This window comes from Aquarana catesbeiana, linkage group LG02 (genome assembly GCF_042186555.1).
Source record: "Aquarana catesbeiana isolate 2022-GZ linkage group LG02, ASM4218655v1, whole genome shotgun sequence".
NCBI lineage: Eukaryota > Metazoa > Chordata > Amphibia > Anura > Ranidae > Aquarana > Aquarana catesbeiana.
The window spans coordinates 800,560,447-800,585,231 of NC_133325.1; the positions used below are offsets into that span (position 1 = coordinate 800,560,447).

A 24,785-nucleotide genomic window follows, 5' to 3' on the forward strand; every position below is an offset into this window, starting at 1 on the left:
GTGGTAATACCTTGGGGAAAAATTTGCCTGAGGGGTCAGTTTCTGACACCCATTCTCCCATAGAGTACAACCACTGATCTTCCTTCCTCGACTCCTTTAATGTTATCAATAATTATTTACATTTCTTACTATGTGTGTAGGGGGAGTTGGCTGCTTCTGTAATTGAATCTTTCCTTTATTCCACTCTTTTTAGGCCCTGGTAGATTATACCCCCAATCTTGATGTGCTGTGGCCCACAGGGCTTGATCCCATGCTTGAGATCCTGCCCCATCCCAGAGCCAGCAAATGTATTTATCTGCCCATAGAAGTCCTCTAGCCCCAGTTGTATCCCCACAATCTGCAATCTGACAGAAGTCTACCAGTATGGTGCTAGTTATTCCCTCTATAAAGGTTAGATTCAATGCTTTTCCTGTTCTTTCCCAATCCAAAGGTTCCTCTACTCTTCCATAACGTCTCCCCCCTCTTATGGACGCCTCTCCTAGAGTCACCAGTAACCCAAGGATAATTACTGTCCCTTTCATCCTAACCAGCTACAGAGTTCCAGCAGATAGGGTAGGGGAGACTTCACCGGTTTGAGACAAATCCCACCTTGTGCAGGACCTCCCTTTGTAGCCGGACTTTCTGAACCTCTTGTAGCCAACTGGCCCTACTCTACCTGTAAAACCTTTTTGCAATGGGACTGGTGAATCCAGGTAGACCACTCTGCAATCCTTATCACAGTAGGGGTAGTTAGGAGGACTTTGAAAGGGCCATCCCACCTTGGGGAGTACCATTGCTTTTTCTTATTACTTTTTGTTAAGACCTAATCTCCCACATGCACCTTTTCATCTTCTCGAATTGGACCTTCTAGGACAGAACAAAAATCATTAGTACGTCTTTGTCTTAACAGCCTAGACATGTATTCTGCTAGTGTGTGCTCAGACTCCTCAGTAGGTGTTTCATTTAGTTGTAAGGGTATCTTATATGGCCTTCCATTTATCATCTCAAATGGGCTTAAACCTTCTTTTGTGGGTGTGATATGCATACTAGTCACAGCTACTAGTAGGCAGTACATACAATTTTTACCTGTTTCTTCCATAGCTTTCCTCAGTTTACTTTTTAGAATGCCATTATGTCTTTCCACCAATCCAGCTGATTGGGAATGATAGGCACAATGGTATTTCACTTGAATTCCCATCACTTCTGTCAAATGTTGTATAGATTTATTTACAAATAAGGGTCCATTATCACTGTCTGTGCATCTGCACTTCCTGTCGGGAATTCTCCACCCATTTGGTCAGGGTGTCTGTGATTAGCAAACAATATTTCTTCCTTTCACATTTGTCCAATTCAATAAAATCCATGCAAATGTGTTGGAATGGATATTGCGGTGTGGGGAACTTCCCTTTCCGTGGTCTTATGCCTCCCTAAGCATTGTATCTTGCACATATAATCCATTGAGAGCAAAAAGTTTTTTTTTTTAGTAGTTAGTGAAGCCATGGGCTGTAAATACCTTATTAAACATCTCAGTCACCCCCCTGTTTGACACATGTGTTACTCCATGTGTCAATACTGCTGCATACCTAAATAAGGATTTTGGCAATACCGGTTTTCAATCAGGTGACATGTAAATGTTATCTATACTTGTGCAACCTTTTGTTTTCCAATATTGTTTCTTTGTCTAAGCAATGGACACTGTGTAGTCTATATTATTTCATACCTTAATTTAATGTTCTAAACTCTAAAATACCTCTAAAGGTTCAATTTTGTACCCATTCATGCAATCACTAGACACCCACCCCATAAAAAGGAACTCGCCTCATTCTTCAGTTGTGTAGAAAGAGGGGGGGGGGGGTCATATCTGCACTTGAATTGGGGCTGGGGAAAATAGATACTCTTTATCTAACATGAATGAGTGCAGGATCACAGATCAAACTACCAAAGAAAGCCTTCCTTACTTTGGAGTTGTTAAAAACAATATTCTTTCATTTATTCAAATATAAGTCCATAAGTCCACCAAGTATGCAGACATAAAACACTTTACAGTTGAAAATCTGGGAGTTCTAAAAGTAACATATCCAAGAAATATTTACTAAGACTATTATTCGGACTTTCTTTCCCACCGAAAATCCTAATATTTTTACAGATGCACAAATTAACCTCTGTGTGCCCAAAGGGTTAATGCTGCCCTACTAGTCATCCATCATCCTCTCCCTCTCTCTTCTGCTATGTCTGTCAGGCAATCTGCATTTTCTTGTTTCTGAGAAAACGCATCAAGTCTGTTGTATTCCCTTCTCTCCTCTCTCTGGGCTCCCATCTACCTCCTCAAAACCATCAACAATTTCTGCCAAGTGCTTCCTTTAACACCATGGCATGCTAAAATAATAAAGCAGCCTGGTGTTATCAGTGTACCTTTTTTTTTTTTTTTTTTTTTTTTTTAATGCTCAGTTTCAATATTTACAATATAACCCTTCTGTATTGTCATAGCTGGTCAAGAGTTAACTTTTTTTACAGACACAATCTCTTACACAGGAATTTGAAATGGAGGAGCAATTCACTCCCTTCTGTAACACAGGAGATTCACACACGAGGGGAGGGGGTGAGGAAAAACTACAGGCTTTAATCTCCCTGTGATGATTTCTCGCACTTATTTATTTATTTTTTACTCAGTCATACTTAGCTATTTTTCTGCTTCTCAAATATTTGTTAAACATTTAGATCACACTTGTGTCTGGTCTAATTCTCTTTTGCTAGACCCATCAGTGATATGGCTATTGGATCACCTTTACCTGAAGTTGCAGCGCCAACTGTTTGGTTTCTATGAGTCCGACTGAGGGTTGTCCCCGAGCAGATGGCCCAGATATAGCACAGTCTCCCAGACAAGGTTGTCCAGTGGTACCTGAGACAGTGCTGTAATCCAAGACGCCAGCTCCGGTCCAATCCCCATGGGCCATATAGTGCAATGTCACCTGGTATCTTACATATTTATCTGCTTAATACATTGGCTAGCAAGGTGTTGGCTGCCTTACAGAGTGAATCCATAGGACAATTAAACCAAGTATCTCTTTAAGCTTTTCTAAAGTTTCCTGCTTCTCTGCCAGCTCCCAATCTGTCACTGATAGGCAAGCAGGCTACAACACAAATTTTACAAACACAGACCATGAGGTGTGAAGAGAGATTTTTTGCTGGTTATTTAAACTCCTATTATCAACCCATACCTTTTTTGATCTTTGGGTCCTAACAATTTAAATTTATCCATCAAATCCTGACACTTTTACAGTTAGTTTACTATTGAATCCAAACTTCCCTATAAAGCCCTGTGTCCTTAAAGAGCAGTTCCAGTCTCCCACTTGGCACATCAAGAACACAGCAGCCTCATAAGCAGGCACAAAACATTCTTTTACAGAGACTATTCCCCATTGTCAACACCAGACGGGTCTCTCATTTACCTATAAAACACTGGTGTAGTGACCCTCCACCCACGGTAACAATAGGAATACAAGAAGTGTAAAAATATCATCACTCCCCACACTATAGGGAGAATCAAAAAATAATTAACTTGTCTCAGCAGTACTGTTGTTTTTTTTGTTTTTTTTTCTTTTCAATAAGGTTACAGCATCAACAGAAAGGTTAACCATGAGAAAGGAGAAACTAAACACACAGAAGAAAGTTAATCTTGTGATCTTCCTAGATCACTTAAGCGCTTACAATCCACCTCCGACGATGACGTCAGGCATTCACCCTCTGACGTTCGCTATACCTCAAATCTTTTTTTTATCTGTCCTGGACAGCGGGTAACGCTATTTTTTACCTTAGACAACGCTCCCAAGTGTCTCTGTCTTCGCACACTGGATTATTAAGATATTATACAATCAATACCAGTGTCGGCAATTACAACACATTAATCAAACAGAAAGAGAAGAAAAGACTCTTAGAGAGTATTAAGAATAAGTTAAATTATCTTACCTCTCAAACACCAGGAGGACTGGATCACGAAGTTCAAAACCAGACAGTGGATCTGGGTCTCAGGCCCCCGCCCCTATTTCACCACTAACGTTGAGTGGGGGGACTTTTAATTCTCAGTGAGCTTTGAGGTCCAATACTCACCAAAGTTTTTTGTCGGGACCATCTGACCCGAAATGCACTTGTTGGTTCCAGGCTCGGAGGACCAAAAATGTTAGGATTACTCTCCTCTTGTGATCAGTCGAACTCCAGATGTATTAAAAAGCAGACAATTTATTTCAGATGTGTGTCACAAATGGATGATGCTTACAAGCCAAAAGATGCAGTAAGAATCACACAAAGAGATGTACATCCCCCCTCCTAATACCTACAATAATATAGAGATAACGCTTCTATTGGCTGAGGAAACACAGATAGCGTGCCTGGTACAAAATGGTACTTTATTTGCTAATTAGTGTTTCCTGTACGTTCTTGTTCTACCATATATGGTTAAGCCTAATCATCCTACAACTTACTATGGAGTTAGTTAAAGCAAACGATACAGCAAGTTAATACAACAATGTACTCAGAAGTCATCTTAAGAAAAGTCTCAGGGTTATTGTTTTTCTAATAGTTTTTCCAATAGACACACAATAAACATTTAAAACTTTTCTAACAGTATGGTCTTAGACGTCCTTGTGGGAGGGCAGGACCTGCGCCTAATTAATGTCTATGGGCCGCACACAAAGTGGGACAGGGGTAAGGGCATCTGGAGAATGAATTCAACTCTACTCAAGGAAGAACATGTTAGACAATCCTTTGAGGAATTCTTTCAGACTCAGGTGACCATTCTGGACTTTTGCAGCAGCAAGGAGTGGTGGGAGCTGACCAAAAAGAGGATTGCTGGATTCTTCAGGGGCCTGGCCAATAGAAAACAGTTCAATAAATACACGACCTACCAACATTTACGGAGGAAGTTGGATATTCTTGTCTCGAGAGGAGGAGATCCTGGGGAAGTGAAACTCCTCCTCAGGAAGCGTCAACATGCCTCTTTGGTTCTAGAGAGGGACTATGGGAAGTACCACTCTCCTGACGCTTACCAGAACCGCAAACAAGGTGTAGCGGTTAAAACGGTCATTGGCCTTAAGGACAGTACAGGTCCCTTGACAAAGTCCAGGTCAGGTATTCTGGAGGTCGTAAGGTCCTTTTATGCTGACCTTCTTGGGAGGAAAGAGCTTGACCATGACAAGATGGAAAGCTTTTTGGACTCTACTCCAGGTCTAAATGGTGGAGATGTTCCATTGATGAATTTGACAGAGGAGATCACAGTTGAAGAGGTGATGAGGGCAATTGAACAGCTTGCCATCAAAAAGTCACCTGGACCGGATGGCTTGACGGCTGAGTTTTACAAAGCCTTTAAGTCTATTCTGGCCCCACATTTGGTAGAGGTTTTTAACAGTTGCCTTGCTGAGGGGGTGCTTTCTCCTTCCATGAGGCACTCGGCTGTGATTCTTCTTTCAAAAGGTAAAGATCCTTCGATAATTGAGAACTGGTGCCCCATCAGCCTTCTTAATGTCGATAGAAAGATACTGGCAAAGATAATTTTCTGGCACCTATCGTCAGTAGCAGAGTCTTTACTTTCTCGCCATCAGCACTGTTCGGTCCAGGGTAGGTGCACCGTCACAACGGTTTTAGCTGTCCGGGAGACCTTGGAGAGATGCAGGGCTGCAGGCTGGGGAAAGTATTTGCTGACATTGGATCAGGAAAAGGCTTTTGATCGTGTTAACCATGAGTACCTGTGGTTGCTCCTTAGTAAGTACGGTCTGCTGGGTGGTTTTGTCGATTGGTTCAAAGTCTTGTATAAGGGGGCAGAAAGCTTTCCTCTTGTTAATGGTTGGGTTGGGCAGTCCTTTGAGGTTGGCTCCGGGGTGCACCAGGGTTGTCCCCTAAGTCCCCTGCTCTATGTGTTTGCAATTGACCCCTTCATCAGGAGGCTAGAGAGCGGCATGTTGTGTGGGGTGCCAGTGGGGCTCCCGGGTGAGCCGCCATTGAGGGTTGTTGCCTATGCGGACGATGTGTCGGTGATTATCACTGGGGCGGATGAAGCAGAGGAGGTGGTCTCTCTGACATCACGGTATTCTGAAGCATCAGGCTCCAAGATGAATCAGGAAAAGAGTGAAGTTTTCTGGATGGGGATTGCCCAGGCTCAGTTTTGAGGGCAGGGTTAAGACTGATTAATTTGGACAAAGTACCCTCTAAATTTAGGGATCTGGCCTGGTTGTGCTTCCATGGGAGGCTCTATGTTCGGGGCAATTTGAAATTCCACAGTGGGATGGATCGTAGCTGTCCTCGGGAGGAGTGTGCAGGTGAGGAGGAGACTATGGACCATTTTCTGCTTCATTGCCCCTTTAACATAGAGGTGTACAAACAGGTGGGGCGGGCCCTCGGTGTTCCCTTCCTCTCCAGGCTGGGTTATGCTAAATGGGTGTACGGAGCATTCAATACTGGTGGGGTTTTTTGTTTAGATACACTTTTTCTAGTTAGCCTAGTAGTCCGTTATTTCACCTGGAACGCACAATGTCAGGTCTGCATTCGTGTGTATGATTCGGGTGTATGACATTTTGCATGAGGTAGAGAAGATTCGGGTGCTTGAGAGAGACAAGCGGAGTCAGGGGGCTTGGCTGAAGGCATGGAGGGGTTTCAAGCCTCCCTGACTGCCAGGAGTCTCTTTCCCGGGTGTGGCTGTCTGTCTCTTATCACCCTAGATTTTATAATTTATGATGAATTTTTGATAAATGGCTACGTACATAGGTGATGGGTTGTGCCTCTTAGGCCCTCTCTGCTGCTTTATGTAAATAGTTTGCTAAAAATGTTTTTGGTAGTTGATTATGTATATATTGTATATATTCTGAACATGGATGTTACATAGTTACATAGTAGGTGAGGTTGAAAAAAGACGCAAGTCCATCAAGTCCAACCTATGTGTGTGATTATATGTCAGTATTACATTGTACATCCCTGTATGTTGCGGTCATTCAGGTGATTATCTAATAGTTTCTTGAAGCTATCAATGCTCCGCGCTGAGACCACCGCCTGCGGAAGGGAATTCCACATCCTTGCTGCTCTTACAGTAAAGAACCCTCTACGTAGTTTAAGGTTAAACCTCTTTTCTTCTAATTGTAATGAGTGGCCACGAGTCTTATTAAACTCTCTTCCACGAAAAAGTTTTCTCCCTATTGTGGGGTCACCAGTACAGTATTTGTAAATTGAAATCATATCCCCTCTCAAGCGTCTCTTCTCCAGAGAGAATAAGTTCAGAGCTCACAACCTTTCCTCATAACTAAGATCCTCCAGACCCTTTATTAGCTTTGTTGCCCTTCTTTGTACTCGCTCCATTTCCAGTACATCCTTCCTGAGGACTGGTGCCCAGAACTGGACAGCATACTCCAGGTGCGACCGGACCAGAGTCTTGTAGAGCGGGAGAATTATTGTTTTATCTCTGGAGTTGATCCCCTTTTTAATGCCAATATTCTGTTTGCTTTATTAGCAGCAGCTTGGCATTGCATGTCATTGCTGAGCCTATCATCTACTAGGACCCCCAGGTCCTTTTCCATCCTAGATTCCCCCAGAGGTTCTCCCCCCCAGTGTATAGATTGCATTCAGATTTTTGCCACCCAAATGCATTATTTTACATTTTTCTACATTGAACCTCATTTGCCATGTAGTCGCCCACCCCATTAATTTGTTCAGGTCTTTTTGCAAGATTTCCACATCCTGCAGAGAAGTTATTGCCCTGCTTAGCTTAGTATCGTCTGCAAATACAGAGATTGAACTGTTTATCCCATCCTCCAGGTCATTTATGAACAAATTAAATAGGATTGGTCCCAGCACAGAACCCTGGGGGACCCCACTACCCACCCCTGACCATTCTGAGTACATTCTGATGTTTATTCCTTGGATTTCTGTTTAAGTTTTGTACTAGGGTTTTGTGTTTTACTTTTGTATAAAATTGGTTGCTTGATTCTTTTCAATAAAAGATCAATAGTGTCCCATCATTGGTGTCAGTGGGAGGAATAGTGCCCCATCATTGGGATCAGTGGGAGGAATAGTGCCCCATCATTGGGATCAGTGGGAGGAATAGTGCCCCATCATTGGTGTCAGTGGGAGGAATAGTGCCCCATCATTGGGATCAGTGGGAGGAATAGTGCCCCATCATTGGTATCAGTGGGAGGAATAGTGCCCCATCATTGGTGTCAGTGGGAGGAGAAGTGCCCAATTATTGGTGTCAGTGGGAGGACTAATACCCCATCATTGATATCAGTGGGAGGAATAGTGCCCCATCATTGGAATCAGTGGGAGGAATAGTGTCCCATCATTGGTGTCAGTGGGAGGAATAGTGCCCCATCATTGGTGTCAGTGGGAGGAGAAGCCCAATCATTGGTGTCAGTGGGAGGACTAATACCCCATCATTGGTATCAGTGGGAGGAATAGTGCCCCATCATTGGTATCAGTGGGAGGACTAATGCCCCATCATTGGTATCAGTGGGAGGAATAGTGCCCATCATTGGTGTCAGTGGGAGGAATAGTGCCCCATCATTGGTATCAGTGGGAGGAATAGTGCCCCATCATTGGTATCAGTGGGAGAAATCGTGTCCCATCATTGGTGTCAGTGGGAGGAATAGTGTCCCATCATTGATATCAGTGGGAGGAATAGTGTCCCATCATTGATATCAGTGGGAGGAATAGTCATTTGCGGCCCATCCATAGGGGGAGCATAGGTGCCGCTCCCCCTCCAGGCAGTCACAAAAAGAAAAAAAACATTTTTAAAAATGGCCCTTTAAAACAAAAAACAATTAAAAATTTAACGACTTAAGGGCCACCTATATACTGCAGCAGGGCGCCTCTATTGTGCAAAATGATGTACCCATGTGTCGTTTTGTGTACTAGATACTCCGCGGCGCGGAGCGCATTGGTAATTGGTGCCAAAGGTGCTTCACCAAAGTATTGAGCAAAGGCTGTGATATTTACAGTGCCTTGCAAAAGTATTTACACCCCCCCCCCTCGGCTTTTTAGCTATTTTGTTACATTACAGCCTTTAGTTCAATGTTTTTTAAATCTGAATTATATGTGATGGATCAGAACACAATAGTCTAAGTTGGTGAAGTAAAAATAGAAAAAAAGATACATAAAACTATTTTTCAGAAATAAAAAAAATGATAATTGTCATGTGGGTATGTATTCACCCCTCTTTGTTATGAAGCCCATAAAAATCTCTGGTGCAACCAATTACCTTCAGAAGTCACATAATTAGTGAAATGATGTCCACCTGTGTGCAATATAAGTGTCACATGACCTGTCATTACATAGACACACCTTTGTGAAAGGCCCCAGAGGGGCAACACCTAAGCAAGAGACACCACTAACCAAACACTGCCATGAAGACCAAGGAACTCTCCAAACAAGTAAGGGACAATGTTGTTGAGAAGTACAAGTCAGGGTTAGGTTATAAAAAAAATACCCAAATCTTTGATGATCCCTAGGAGCCCCATCAAATCTATCATAACCGAATGGAAAGAACATGGCACAACAGCAAACCTGCCAAGAGTCGGCCCCACACCAAAACTCACGGACCGGGCAAGGAGGGCATTAATCAGAGAGGAGCACAGAGACCTAAGGTAACCCTGGAGGAGCTGCAGAGTTCCACAGCAGAGACTGGAGTGGGCTGGATTGGAACGGGCGGGGGTCGAGACTGTTCCCTGTGATTTCTTGTTTACCTAGCAGTAAGTACTGTACCTGGAGAAGATTTGCGTTTGCTTTTAGAAGCTGTACATTGCAGTAAGGTAGAATTTTTCAAATGGCTACTTAGTTGTTCCTGTGAGTTATTGCAGAGCTGATTGTATTTACCAAAATGGTCTCCATATAAGGGACAGTTTACCTATATGGGGATGAAAGTGCCTCCAGATTGCTGACATAGTATCTATTCGATCATCTCCTGTATACTATGTGCAGTCTCTGATCATCTCCTGTATACTATGTGCAGTCTCCGATCACCTCCTGTATACTATGTGCAGACTCCGATCGTCTCCTGTATACTATGTGCAGACTCCGATCGTCTCCTGTATACTATGTGCAGACTCCGATCGTCTCCTGTATACTATGTGCAGACTCCGATCGTCTCCTGTATACTATGTGCAGTCTCCGATCATCTCCTGTATACTATGTACAGTCTCCGATCACCTCCTGTATACTATGTACAGTCTCCGATCATCTCCTGTATACTGTGTACAGTCTCCGATCATCTCCTGTATACTGTGTGCAGTCTCCGATCACCTCCTGTATACTATGTGCAGTCTCCGATCATCTCCTGTATACTATGTACAGTCTCCGATCACCTCCTGTATACTATGTACAGTCTCTGATCATCTCCTGTATACTATGTACAGTCTCCGATCATCTCCTGTATACTATGTACAGTCTCCGATCACCTCCTGTATACTGTGTGCAGTCTCCGATCACCTCCTGTATACTGTGTGCAGTCTCCGATCACCTCCTGTATACTATGTACAGTCTCTGATCATCTCCTGTATACTATGTCCGCAGTCTCTGATCATCTCCTGTAGTACATTTAGCACTATATAATATGCACAACCCTTTGGTGTGTCGGGGGGGCTGCAGTTGAGGCCCCCAAAATCTCAGCAGTTGGACATACTGGGGTTCAGTCTCCAAAACAAGCTGCACTGTATGTTCGCAAAATAGAGTCAGATCAAGAAAATGTTTTCTCAGGGTCCAATCAATATTAAAGACGGCCCCGTTCCCTGTAAAAGGCCACATCGCTTCCTCCGCACACATGCCCAGGGCTGGCATCAGCATAAGGCAGCCACCTTAGGGTGCCAGGATAGTGGAGGTGGTAAAATCCCAAACCCCGGCGCTTCCTCTGTGTCTCCTCAGCACTCTCCGGTGCTCCCTTCTTTTCAGCCCTGGCACTCCGGCACTGCCGCCATCTCCCCGAGCACTTTCCAACACTCCTTCCCTCTCCTCTATGGTTCTGCAGTGCTGGCAGGATAAAAAAGAAAAAGAAGCCGAGGTGGAGGCGGAGCATCTATACTGCCGGGCCGGCTGCTGCCTACAGGCGCTGGCGGAAAGGGAGAGAATTACCAAGCCTCAGAGATCCCGTTGGATCCTGTTGCCGGCTACAGGAGGGGAGATACGTCGGCAGGTTTGTCATGAGGGTTTGTGTGCAAGGACTTAGGAAAGGGTAATAAAGTGGCAGGGAGGTTCAAGGGCGGGAGGAAGGGGGAGGGGCTTGTGGTCGGAGCCAGCGTAGTATGCAGACTGTTTCGGTTGTTTTATACATCCCACGGCCCAGTGTCCTCTGCAGTGACAGAGCAATCTCTTTCAGACAGGCAGCAATTTTTTTCTGACATGTTGGTGTTATATCTTTCAATTTGATGTTATAAGTTGCACTAGTAAATACAGCTGGATAAAACAAAAACAGTGTCTGTCTTAATTTCAGGCTGCAAAGCAACAACGAGGGGTTATTTTAAAGGGGGGGGGGGTTCTTTTCTATACCCACTGTATGCCTAAGCTATCTCAACAGGAATGGGATTTTTGAGGGAGACCAGCCTATCTGTATAATAAGGTAGGCACCAAAACATTGAAATAAAATTAAAAAGTCATTTAATTAGATCAAAAATCGATACAAAAATACAGTGTCTGTTACATATAAAAATCACAAAATTCATGAAATCACTGTTGGTGGTAGGTACTGAAGTATACTATTTCACAAGATGCTTGAGTATGCAGAGAACCAATAGTATTGAGATAGCTTAGGCTCTCTCTTTTCATTAGTTTGGTTTTGTATAATACTAGGGATTGGAGACAATTATCTGTATCTGGAAACAACCCAACAACACCTATTTCTATACCCACTGTATGTCATTTATATAGTTAATTTTAATTGCTTTAATTATTTTTCTTATGACGGGCGTAAGTGGGGTCTCATGTCCAAGTTTTGCCTAAGGCCTCACCAAGCCTGGAGCCGCCTCTTTATCTGTACATAGGATGACAATAAGCCGTACGCTCCATAGAGTTGGGCTTTATGGCAGAGTGGCCAGAAGAAAGACATTACTTTCAGCAAAAAACAAAATGGCACATTCTGAGTTTGTGAAAAGGCATGTGGGAGACTCCCAAAATGTATGGAGGAAGGTGCTCTGGTCTGATGAGACTAAAATTTAACTTTTTGGCCATCAAAGAAAACGCGATGTTTGGGGCAAACCCAACACATCACCCAAAGAACACCATCCCAACTGTGAGACATGGTGGTGGCAGCATCATACTGTGGGGATGTTTTTTCAGCAGTCAGGACTGGGAAACTGGTCAGAGTTGAGGGAAAGATGGATGGTGCTAAATACAGGGATATTTTTGAGCAAAACCTGTAGCACTCTGTGTGTGATTTGAGGCTAGGACGGAGGTTCACCTTCCAGCAGGACAATGACCCCAAACACACTGCTAAAGCAACACTTGAGTGGTTTAAGGGGAAACATGTAAATGTGTTGGAATGGCCTAGTCAAAGCCCAGACCTCAATCCAATAGAAATTCTGTGGTCAGACTTAAAGATTGCTGTTCACAAGCGCAAACCATCCAACTTGAAGGAGCTGGAGCAGTTTTGCAAGGAGGAATGGGCAAAAATCCCAGTGGTAAGATGTGGCAAGACTCATAGGGACTTATCCAAGTTGTGGGCGTGTTCTGTAAATTAAATGATGCAAATCCTCAAAAAATCCATGTTAATTCCAGGCTGTGAGGTAACAAAATTCCAAGGGGGGGGGGGTGAATACTTTTGCGAGGCACTGTATGTACATGGGATTTTTTAAAGTTTTTTATTTTGTAATAAATTTGCAAAGATTTAAAAAAAAAACTTCTTTCGCTTTGTCATTATGGGGGATTGTTTGTAGAATTTTGAGGAAAATTATGAATTTAATCCATTTTGGAATAATGGCTGTAACATAACAAAATGTGGAAAAAGTGAAGTGCTGTGAATACTTTCTGGATGCATTGTATTAAGAAAAAAAAAAATAAGGGAAGCCTTTTTCCTCATTTTGTTTTTTCTTTCAGCAGCTTAGTAGATGCCCCCTACTTATCCATATGCCAACTGGGCCAATTCTGACATTCCTCTCCTACATGTAAAAATCTGTGTTTTTTTGCTAGAAAATTACTTAAAATATATATATATATATAAAATGTTTGGGTTGTTTTAGCAGAGACCCTAGGGAATAAAATGGCGGTTATTGAAGTTTTTTATTCCACACTGTATTTACACAGCAGTTTTTCAAATGCATTTTTTTTCAGAAAAAAAAAAACACTCATGAATTTAAAAAAAAAAAAAAAGCACTAAAGTTAGCCTAATTTTTTGTATAATGTGAAAGATGATGTTACGTCGAGTAAATAGATACCCAACATGTCACGCTTTAAAATTGTGCACGCTTGTGAAATGGCGACAAACTACGATACTTAAAAATTTCCATAGGCAAAGCTTTAAAAATGTTTACAGTTTACATGTGTAGAGTTACAGAGGAGATCTATTATTGTTCTCGCTCTAATGATCGTGGTGATATCTCACATGTGTGGTTTGAAAGTGAGCACGAGGGGGGCGCTTTAAAAAAAAAATTAAATTTTTTTTTATTGTTTATTTTATTTTTTCCTTTATTTTTTTTTTTGTTTTAGCACTTTTATTCAAATGTTAACATTCCTTGTAATAAGAATAGTGCGTGACAGGTCCTCTTTTTGGGCTTGAAAAGAGTTTTCTGGTTTCTTTTCATCATTGCCTATTGTTTGATTGTCTACTGTGTTTACTAAGTAGTACTGCTTTGTTACCTATGATATCCACTTTGTTTTTAACATTTGTATTTTCCAATTGAATAAAATATATATTCTTTTATCATGTATTATAGTTTCTACTTCTAATTTTTCTCTGTTATGCAAGTGCCGGGAAAGTCCACCTAGGGGAACCTTTTCTTGTGTTTATGGACAGGTCCTCTTTATGGAGAGATGTGGAGTCTATAAGTCCCCACATCTCTCCTCTATACTGGAAAGCCTGAGATAAAAAAAAAAGCCGTAAGTGACATCATGACGTCGCTTACGGCCTCCGAGGGTCATAGAGATGGTCAGGGACCATCTGGTCCTCGACCAGCTCTATGGTAAACCCCCCCCCCCCCCCAGCTGGTGGTTTCATTCTCTGCCTCCCCGATCACGTGAGAGAGACTGAAAAAGCACGGAAGGAAGTCCCCTCCCGCCGTCTGTAAAAGCAATCAAGTGGCTGAAAAGGACTTGTACATTGCAGGGAATCGCCTGCTAAAAAGATAAAAAAAAAAAAAGACTTTCATGAATTAAAAAAAAAAAAAAAAAGCACTAAAGTTAGCCTAATTTTTTGTATAATGTGAAAGATGATGTTACGCAGAGTAAATAGATACCTAACATGTCACGCTTTAAAATTGTGCACGCTTGTGAAATGGCGACAAACTACGATACTTAAAAATTTCCATAGGCAAAGCTTTAAAAATGTTTACAGTTTACATGTGTAGAGTTACAGAGGAGATCTATTATTGTTCTCGCTCTAACGATCGTGGTGATATCTCACATGTGTGGTTTGAAAGTGAGCACGAGGGGGGCGCTTTAAAAAAAAAAAAAAAAAAAATTTAAAAATTTTTTTTTATTGTTTATTTTATTTTTGTTATTTTATTTTTTCCTTTATTTATTTTTTTTTGTTTTAGCACTTTTATTCAAATGTTAACATTCCTTGTAATAAGAATAGTGCGTGACAGGTCCTCTTTATGGAGAGATGTGGAGTCTATAAGTCCCCACATCTCTCCTCTATACTGGAAAGCTTGAGATAAAAAAAAAAGCCGTAAGTGACGTCATGACGTCGCTTACGGCCTCCGAGGGTCATAGAGATGGTCAGGGACCATCTGGTCCTCGACCAGCTCTATGGTAAACCCCCCCCCCCCCCCAGCTGGCGGTTTCATTCTCCGCCTCCCCGATCACGTGAGAGAGACTGAAAAAGCACGGAAGGAAGTCCCCTCCCGCCATTTGTAAAAGCAATCAAGTGGCTGAAAAGGACTTGTACATTGCAGGGAATCGCCTGCTAAAAAGACAAAAAAAAAAAAAGACGATATCTGAATGATCCCTGCAGCTGCACCCATCATCCCGATATCTCCACTTAAAGCCCAGGATGTCACATGATGACGGCCCGCAGTGGGCAAGTAGTTATCCTTATGTGGTAACGCAGTGTTAATTTTGACATCAAATTTCGATTTAGTTTTAGCCTTTTGACTAAAATGCCATTTTAGCTGTATTTGTATTTTAGTCGTCTGAATTAATTTTAGTCTTTAGGTTGTACTAAAATAGTCTTCATTTAGTAGACAAAATGAACACTGCTGAAATGAAAGTTTTTCTGTTTCAATATTTTTATTGGAGGTTTTCGAGAATAGGGTCCACAACGCAGGTGGAACATATTAAACATAAAACATTAAGAGCAGGTATAAAAAAAAAAAAAAAAAGGAGAATCAAATATAATAATACCAACCAGTTATCTCCGACACAAAGGGTTGCCATATAAAGTAAAAAATAAACATAAAGAAAAATGGATCTTATAAAGCAAACAGCAATCCCACTCAAGAAAAACCCACCTGAACGCCGGCATGGGCCGGGTGTAATACCAGGGACGTGCAGTCAGGGGAGGCAGAGCGTGCCATGAACATTAAAAAAAAAAAAAAAAAAAAAGCTTGGCGACCTGGGGTCACAGAGACCCCAAATTTGGGAGGTAGGTAGCTGAAGTCCTACCCCACCACTGGTCAAAATTGTGCAATCATGTGTTTTATTGTTTGATCGCCTATATCAATTTTCCTCCCATCATGGCCCAATACAAAATCCGTAGGTTGTGATTCTTTACACTATCAGCTCCCTATTCAGGATCCATAATTTTAGAATGTTATGATCTAGCCCAATTATGATGATTTTATTACCTGAATTAATTATTGTAATTATGGTTATACATTCCGTTTTTTTTTTTTACCATATTTGTTGATGAAGCCATGTAACAAGAAAATGCGATACAGTAGCACCTTGGATTACTACTTTGGCCAATCACAGCACGCTCTGCTGCGAGAGCCATAATCGCGGCAGGGTGCCTTTGGCCAATCATGGTTCAGGGGGACCAAGTCCACACCCCACACTGTATAAGGCTGCTTACATAGCGGCCATGTATAGTGTGTGGACGGAGATAGATTGAGCTAGATTAGGCAGCTGGGTTAGTTAGTGGCGTGCAGGCATATGTACAGTCTAATATTTATATATATATATATATATATATATTTATTTCTGCATTTAGTGCAGACTAGATATTCAGTGTAGACTCTATATTCGGTCAGTGCAGGCAGTGTAGTGTATATATAACACAGTGTATTGAAGTGGTTAAGGGGAACCCTGCACCAAATGTAAAAAAAAGGCGTGGGGGTCCCCCCAAAATCCAGACCAGGTCCTTCAGGTCTGGTGTGTATTTTAAGGGGAACCCCGTGCCAATTTAAAAAAAAAAATATGACGTGGGGGTCCCCCCCCCAAAATCCATACCAATCCCTTATCTAAGCATGCAACCTGGCAGGTCAGGATAGAGGGGGACAAGCGAGCGCCCCTCCCCCTCCTGAACTATACCAGGCCACATGCCCACAACATGGGGAGGGTGCTTTGGTGTCCGCTCCAAAGCACCTTGTCCCCATGTTGATAGGGACAAGGGCCTCATCCCCACAACCCTTGCCTGGTGGGGGGCCCCCAGATCCCAGCCTCCCCCCATTTGTGAATGGGTATCGAGTTCATTGTACCCCTACCCATTCACCAAAAAAAAAGTGTCAAAAAAGTAAAAACGACAGGAGACAGTTTGACAATTCCTCTTGCGACATCCATTCATCTTCAATCACGGTGCCGACGGACCCGAAAAATAGGAAAAAAAAAAAGCTCCGCCTCCTCTTTTTTTTTTTTTTTAATAAAGGAATTGTTCAAAACTGTCTCCTATAATTTTTACTTTTTTGGTCAATGGGTAGGGGTAGAAGGTACGCGATACCCTTTCACATGGGGGGGCGGGATCTGGGGGTCCCCTTGTTAAAAGGGGGCTTCCAGATTCCGATAAGCCCCCCACCCGCAGACTCCCACAGCCACCGGGCAAGGGTTGTGGGGACGAGGCCCTTGTCCCCATCAACATGGGGACAAGGTGCTTTGGTGGGGACCCCAAAGCACTCTCCCCATGTTGAGGGCATGTGGCCTAGTAGGGTTCAGGAAGGGTGGGGGCGCTCGCTCGTCCCCTTTATCCTGACCTGCCAGGTTGCATGCTCAGGTAAGAGTCTGGTATCGATTTTGGGGGAGGACCCCATGCCATTTAAAAAAAATTTGGCGTGGAGTTCCCCCTAATATCCATACCAGACCCGAAGGGCCTGGTATGAACTGGGAGAAGGGGACGGACGGACCGCACCCCGTTTTTTCAATGTTTTTTTAAATCTATGTTGCTGGGAGCCAACAATACATTACTGCCGTGAGCAATTTTAAATGACATTTTTTACTTTAGAAATGTAATCTTGCTGCGGTACTGTTATAAACATGGGAAAGATGCACTAATTTACAGGCAGACTAAGGGGACCCCCCCCCCCCCAGGCATGATATTTAAAGGAATATTTCACTTTTATTGTTTCACATTAAGCATTATTAAAATCACTGCTCCTGAAAAAACGGTCATTTTTAAAACTTTTTTTTGCATTGATCCATGTCCCCTGGGGCAGGACCCAGATCCCCAAACACTTTTTATGGCAGTAACTTGCATATAAGCCTTTAAAATGAGCACTTTTGATTTTTCACGTTCTTGTCCCATAGACTTTAACGGTGTTCGCACAATTTTTTTTTTTGCCTGTTCACATGTTCTGGTGCGAACTGAACCGTGGGGGGGGTTTGGCTCATCCCTAGTTTTCAATATAGCTACACTCCTTCCCACAAACACAAACTCCTCGCATAAGGGTAAAACAAATCTTAATGCCCAAACACAATTTTGCAACTTTTACAAGCATTAGTATAACCGTACAAAATTATCAAAACTACTTTTTGCATCCAGGTGGATTATACTGCATTTTTTTAGGACAAATTGGGCTTTCATGGCTTTTCATGGGCTTTTATGGATATCTTCTTCTACATTTTTTTCCTTATCAAAGGAAAACTGACCCAAAATAGTAAAAAAAAAAAAATCCCTTTTTTTAAAATTTAGCTGTGTATTTCTTGTTATTACCATAACCCAGTGTTTCTCAACTCCAGTCCTCAAGGCGCCCCAACAGGTCATTTTTTCAGGCTTCCCATTATTTTGCACAGGTGATTTGATCAGTTTCACTGCCTTAGTAATTACTACAGCCATTTCATCTGAGGGAAATCCTGAAAACATGACCTGTTGGGGCGCCTTGAGGACTGAAGTTGAAAAACACTGCCATAACCTATCACCAAAGAACAACCCAAAATAAATTTTGCTGCTCCTGACGATCACAGTGATACCACATATGCGTATGTTGTCATTTGTACCGGCTGTACAGCCCAGAAGCAATAGTGCGCATTTAGATTTTTTTTTTTTGTCCTAAAACACAATGACACTGATGCTAATTAAAAAAAAAAAAATCCTGCCCAAAAAATCCTAACCCTCATCAGCCACCCCATAGCTCCTATGGTCGCGTTTGTGCACCGGAACTCAGCCGCCACCGGTGCATGGCGCTGCCCCCCCTATCCAGGGTATCCCAGACCATACAATGTGAAATGCTGTACTTATATAGCAGCAGCAACAAGTTTTGTATGCGATTTGTAGTAGTGAGTAGTGTGAGTGCTCAAAACTGTGCCTGGAAATGGTTTAGCATAGCATCCCAGGACCACCGCTTCAAAAGCAGAGGTTTGGTGATGCCGAGGCAAACTCCTTGACCATATGGCCCTAAGGTGATGATATTAGTGTAGCCAGGAGCCATTGACCAGTGTGAGTGCAGACCAGCGGGTGGGGTGGGCAGGAGGGAAAATTGGGCATGGTTCATCTCTACTGTGCCCAGTCTGAGTGCACCCTTAGTCACTCTTAAGCCCCGTACACATTGGCCGAATGTCGGGAGACATCGGCCGGTTAAAAAAAAAAAAAGGCCAACATTCAACCCATGTGTATGTCAGTCTGTAGAGGAGGAGTGTGCCTGGGCTTTTTAACTTCAAATCATTGACCGCAATAACACTGATGGGGAAAATAGATGTATTCATCTTGTTCAGCCCACGGGCTTCTATTCCACACGGAAATGAACGATTTCAGCCTTTACAACGGTGCAAGACTGATGGGAAGATTGGGGCTAAGCCAATGTTAAAAATCAAAGAGAGTGAGCAAACAAGTAGCTAGCAAAAGTGGTGTTCCCATTGACTTCCTTAGAAGCCGGTTAGAGTAATCAGTCAGTCAGTGAATTTGGTTTGGTTGTAGTTGGTTCTTTCCCAGGGTTCTGCAGTCTGGTGTTTGTGAGGTAGGTAGGCATATTATACCCAGCTCGAGATGTCTGGTATATGGTGTGGACATCCTCATGGTGGCATCCAGGTCTTGGTCCATGTCTGTTGGGTCGCATGTGAAGGGTTGGTAAGTAGTCGATAACCTCACTGGAGCATACACCACCTCATCTGTGCCCATCATGGCGTTGCTCTCCTCCCTCTTCTGTTGCCCGGCTGGACGATGCATAATGGTGGAGTAATGGAGCTCAGCAGAGTCAGGCTCCTGGAGGAACGCAACAGGAAATGGGAGAAAGTATTAATAGCGTCAGTATTTTCCAATTAAATGTGATGTTATAGATGGACCTGTAACATGGTGAGAGCTTCTCACCATGTGTACCATGTGGGGGGGGGGGGGGGGGGTTGGGGGCACACCCAACAGATTTAGGGGGTACTTCTGCTTGTTGGTGCAAATTGATAATACTTGGATTATATTTTATCACATTATAATGTATCCCAAAAACGTTTTAGTATAGCTTAGGGCGTAATTAGAACCTTCAGGGCCCCAGTGCAAGAAACCATGAAGAGCCCCTTTGATCCCCCTGTCAGGGCCCTTCCCTCCAAGCCCCACCTTCATAATAAAGGGGCCCCCATAGATACCCCCATTAGATCAGAGTTCCCTTATATCAGTGCACCCCTTAGAGACAACCCATTATATCACAGTTGCCTTATATCAGCAGCCCCCAATTACAGATCCCCATTAGATAAGACTGCCCCTTATATCAGAACCAACTGTTGGTCTCTAATGGGGGTTGCTGATATAAGGGGACGATAGGCGTGCACAAGGGGTGCGCCAGGTGTGCTTGGGCACACCCTAATCCTGGGGTTGGCAACCTGTCAGTGGTGGGCAGCTGATAGGTAAACCGCAATTCTTCCTTGCCGACCTAAGAACCTGAACAGGAGAGGTGGCGGGGGTGGAATTTTGTGGAACTGATCTGTATTTTTCCTCCTGCAGCAGCTGAAAGTAGGCTTCTCCTCCTCTCCCTTTTGATAACATTCAGCTGCCACAGGAGGAAAATATAGGGGGATCGGTACTAATGTATGCCACCCCTCCTTTCCCTGTTCCTCTTCCTTCTGTTGACCGAATCCCCCATGTGCTCCCTTGCTCCCCCTTCCCCCCATTGTTTCAGGATGGGGAGCGGGGAAGAGGCCAATAAATATGTCAAACGCATGTGTGTTGGAGCTTTGGGGTGCACACCCTAATGCAATAGCCTGCGCACACCTATGAAGGGGACTCTGATCTAATGGAGGGTCTCTAAGGGGGGTGCTTATATAAAGGCACTCTGATCTAATGGGGATCTGTATTGGAGGGTGCTGAAATAAGGTGACTCTGGTATAATGAGGGGGTCTCTAAGGGGGGGAGCTGATATAAGAGGACTACCCCCCTCTGTTTATTTAGAATAAAAACATATAAAATATTTACACTCACATTTACAATGCATAGAAAGTGACTCAATGGTCTGTGTCTCATGGTTTGCGATTCAACAGGTGTCTTGTTGTAACGCAAACCGCGAGACACGAACCATTGAGTCATTTCCTATGTGTGTTTAACCATTGTGAATGTGAGTGCCATTTGATACATTTTTATTCTAAGTAAACGGAGTTACACTATGAATATTCTCCCATCTCCTCCATGTATAACCTTCCTGTGATATTAAGAGGCTGCCTAACCTTAAAGATATAACAGATGGTGGACAGACATCTGGAGGACCCTCAAATACTAGAAGCGCATATCCCGCTAGGAGTCGGTGAGTGAGGGCACGTAAGGAAAGGGGAGCGCAGATTTGCACTTTTTATTCACCTTTATCAAGATCATAACAATACGGACTGCACTTTATAAAGATTCTGAACACATTTTATATATAGACTCTTTTTGCACAATTTTTTGGTTTTTAAAGTGTGTTTTGTATATATGTAAATTTTTGCTAATGTGAATTGAAATGGGGTTGTGTATGCACTTATCACTTTAGCCTACTTTAACAATTGAAAAAAAAACTTTTTTGGTTGGGGTATTGACAACGTGGCGGGCTAGCGGGGGGGGGGGGGGGGGGGGGTTGGGGGAGCACTGTGGCAGACTAGTCAGGGGGTTACAACCAGAGTCCCCACATAGCCACCCGAGACCCCGCATAGCCACCCGAGACCCCGCATAGCCACCAGAGACCCCGCATAGCCACCAGAGACCCCGCATAGCCACCAGAGACCCCGCATAGCCACCAGAGACCCCGCATAGCCACCAGAGACCCCGCATAGCCACCAGAGACCCCGAATAGCCACCAGAGACCCCCCATAGCCACCAGAGACCCCGCATAGCCACCAGAGACCCCGCATAGCCACCAGAGACCACGCATAGCCACCAGAGACCCCGCATAGCCACCAGAGACCCCGCATAGCCACCAGAGACCCCGCATAGCCACCAGAGACCCCGCATAGCCACCAGAGACCACGCATAGCCACCAGAGACCACCGCATAGCCACCAGAGACCACCGCATAGCCACCAGAGACCACCGCATAGCCACCAGAGACCCCCGCATAGCCACCAGGGACTCCCGCATAGCCACCAGGGACTCTGCATAGCCACCAAAGACCCTACATAACCACTGGAGACCTCGAATAGCCACTTGCGAAGGAAGAGGTGGGACAAATTTAGAGGAGGGCGCCCAGTTTTAATCTTGCCTAGGGCAGCACAAAACCAAAAATACACCACTTCCCCATCCAGTCCGCCTTCCTTGTGATTGACAGTGGAAGACAGTGGGTGGATTCCATAGCTGATATTCAGCCCAGCCCAATAGAAGCTATGGAATCCTCCCACAGCCATCTGCTGTTGATCACAAGGGAGGTGGGCCCGATGGGGAACTAGTCTTTAGGCATCCCCATCAGACACCACCCAGCCAACAACTCAATTCCACAACTGTTGCACCTGTTGGCTGGGTGAAGCCTCAAGGGGAAATCTGAAAGACTAGTTGTCCATCAGCTTCACCTGGCAGTGTGCCGATTCCATAGGTGCTAGGGACAGAGAAGGTTATGGAATCCACCACGGCCATCCTCTGTCAATAAAATGGGAAGTGGACCTGATGGGGGAACTATTCTCTCAGCATCTCCATAAGGCACCACTCACCCAACAACTCATTCCTCAACCATGGTACCTGTTGGGTGGGGGAAACCTGACAGGAAACTCAGAAAGACTAGAACCTCATCAGGTCCACCTTGCATTGGGAAGATTCCATAGCCGCTGTTGGACCGAATAGGCTGTGGAATCTTCCCACAGATTTCCAATGTCAATCACAGGCAAGACAGACCTGATGAAGAACTAATCTCTCAGAGCTTCCCATCAGGCCTCCACCACTATCAGTATGCCCATATATTGGCGGTTGCTAGGATGTTGGAAGTCTGCATACTAGCAACCAAAGTGGCTAAAGTTCTATTGGTTGTTAGGATGCAGTTAAAGTAGAAAACACAACAATCTTCACCCAATAATGTTTACATATTTGTACCCCAATTGGTCTTAATTACCTCCAGTTTCACTATCTACGGACTGGAGGGAACTCCTTTTCAATTGGTCGCAACGTGATGCAATTAATGACTACATGAATCTGTGGTATGTGTCAGAACTGTTACCAAAACTGTTGCTTTCAAGAATTTGGTTCAGGAAATTTTAAAGGGGCACTACCACCAGAAATGTTTCTGAAATACTTTACTGAATTTCCCCTTTTGGGTTCTGTTTTCTTTGGTCAGCACGGTCTGAATGAAGGTATGTGAGAAAGAAACTAATTCACATACTGAATGCTGTCATCATTTGGAATAACCACAAACCAATGTCAGAATATGCTCATTATGTCATGCTGCTGGCCCTTTAAAAAGTGTGGCCAATAAATGTACAAATAGAAGGGCACAAGACTGTATATGGGGAGTGGAGTGTGAGTGATACCTCAATTATATCATGTAGGAGAAGAGACACAAACTACTGCAGGGAACTCTCCCCATTGTGGGAGGGGCAGAGACACAAACTACTGGAGGGAAATCTCACCAGTGTGGGAGGGGCAGAGACACAAACTACTGCAGGGAAATCTCCCCATTGTGGGAGGAGCCAGAGACACAAACTACTTCAGTAAATCTCCCCATTGTGGGAGGGGCAGAGACACAAACTACTGCAGAGAAATCTCCCCATTGTGGGAGGGGCAGAGACACAAACTACTGCAGGGAAATCTCCCCATAGTGGGAGGGGCCAGAGACACAAACTGCTGCAGGAAAATCTCCCCATTGTGGGAGGGGCAGAGACACAAACTACTGCAGAAAATCTCACCATTGTGGGAGGGGCAGAGACACAAACTACTGCAGGAAATCTCCCCATTGTGGGAAGGTTGGATCGTCTTCTCTTGCTCACTGTTGCTCTCCACCAAGCTAGGGATACGTAGTAGTGCACCCTTACCCTCCTCTATGCATATTTATCTCATCTAATATACTGTGTGTAGGTCATACAGGAGCTCTATCACTAACCTGTGTAGATGTGAGTCCATCTCCCTCCTCTGCAGGTTGTATCTGCGATTCTGAAGGATAAATGGAAAGTATCACAAAGATGGAATCACATTTATGAATACAGTAGATCACCTGACACAGAGAATTGTCTTCCTCACCTTTTCTAGGTGAACATCTCCAGCACAGAATCACCACCAAGAGAAGGACGAGGGGTATCAGGGAGTACAGGTAGTAATAAAGGGTAGTAATATCCCTCCTTTCTAGATTAACAAAAAAGGAAATATTGATCATCATAATAAAATATTTATTGATGTAAATGCTGCTGTACACCCCGTTATACATCTAGATTATATGTTATCTGCGGTATATGTCAGAGCTATATAAATGTATAATAATAATAATAATTTTAATAAGTGACTGTGGGGGAGGGGACACTCCTCTGGTACAGCACTGCGGTATATGTCAGAGCTATATATGTAAATGTGTAATAATAATAATAATGATGTGTGATGGGGGGGGGGGGGGGGTAGAGTGTAAGCTCCTCTGGTACAGACTGGCCCTGTGTGGAGCTAGTAATTAAAGCTCTAGTCTGTTTTCTAGAAAGAAAGAAAATATTTGTTTCGTTTCGATTCGTTAGTTACATAAATTTGATTTAACCCGTTTAATTCGGTTTTTCGTAATTTGTTTATTCGTATTTGAATTCCGATCGATTCGAAAAGTTTTCCAGTTTCCAAAGAGAATAACATAGAATAGAAAATAAAGGAATAGAATAGAATAGAAAAGAATTAACAGAAATTAAAAGAATTGAATATAATAG

The 24,785-nt window shown here is 43.5% G+C and overlaps 1 protein-coding gene across 1 annotated transcript in view; it reads right to left on the reverse strand.

Annotated features, from left to right (window-relative positions):
- Positions 1-17,312: 17,312 nt before the first annotated feature.
- Positions 17,313-24,785, reverse strand: part of LOC141127788 (uncharacterized) — a 49,298-nt gene continuing 41,825 nt past the window's right edge. The window contains exons 4-6 of the mRNA XM_073614566.1: positions 24,127-24,228; positions 23,990-24,039; positions 17,313-19,720 (exon numbers count right to left, since the gene is read on the reverse strand). Coding sequence (XP_073470667.1) covers positions 19,412-19,720; positions 23,990-24,039; positions 24,127-24,228 — 461 coding nt within the window. The 3' untranslated portion in view covers positions 17,313-19,411. The remainder of the gene's footprint in view (positions 19,721-23,989; positions 24,040-24,126; positions 24,229-24,785) is intronic.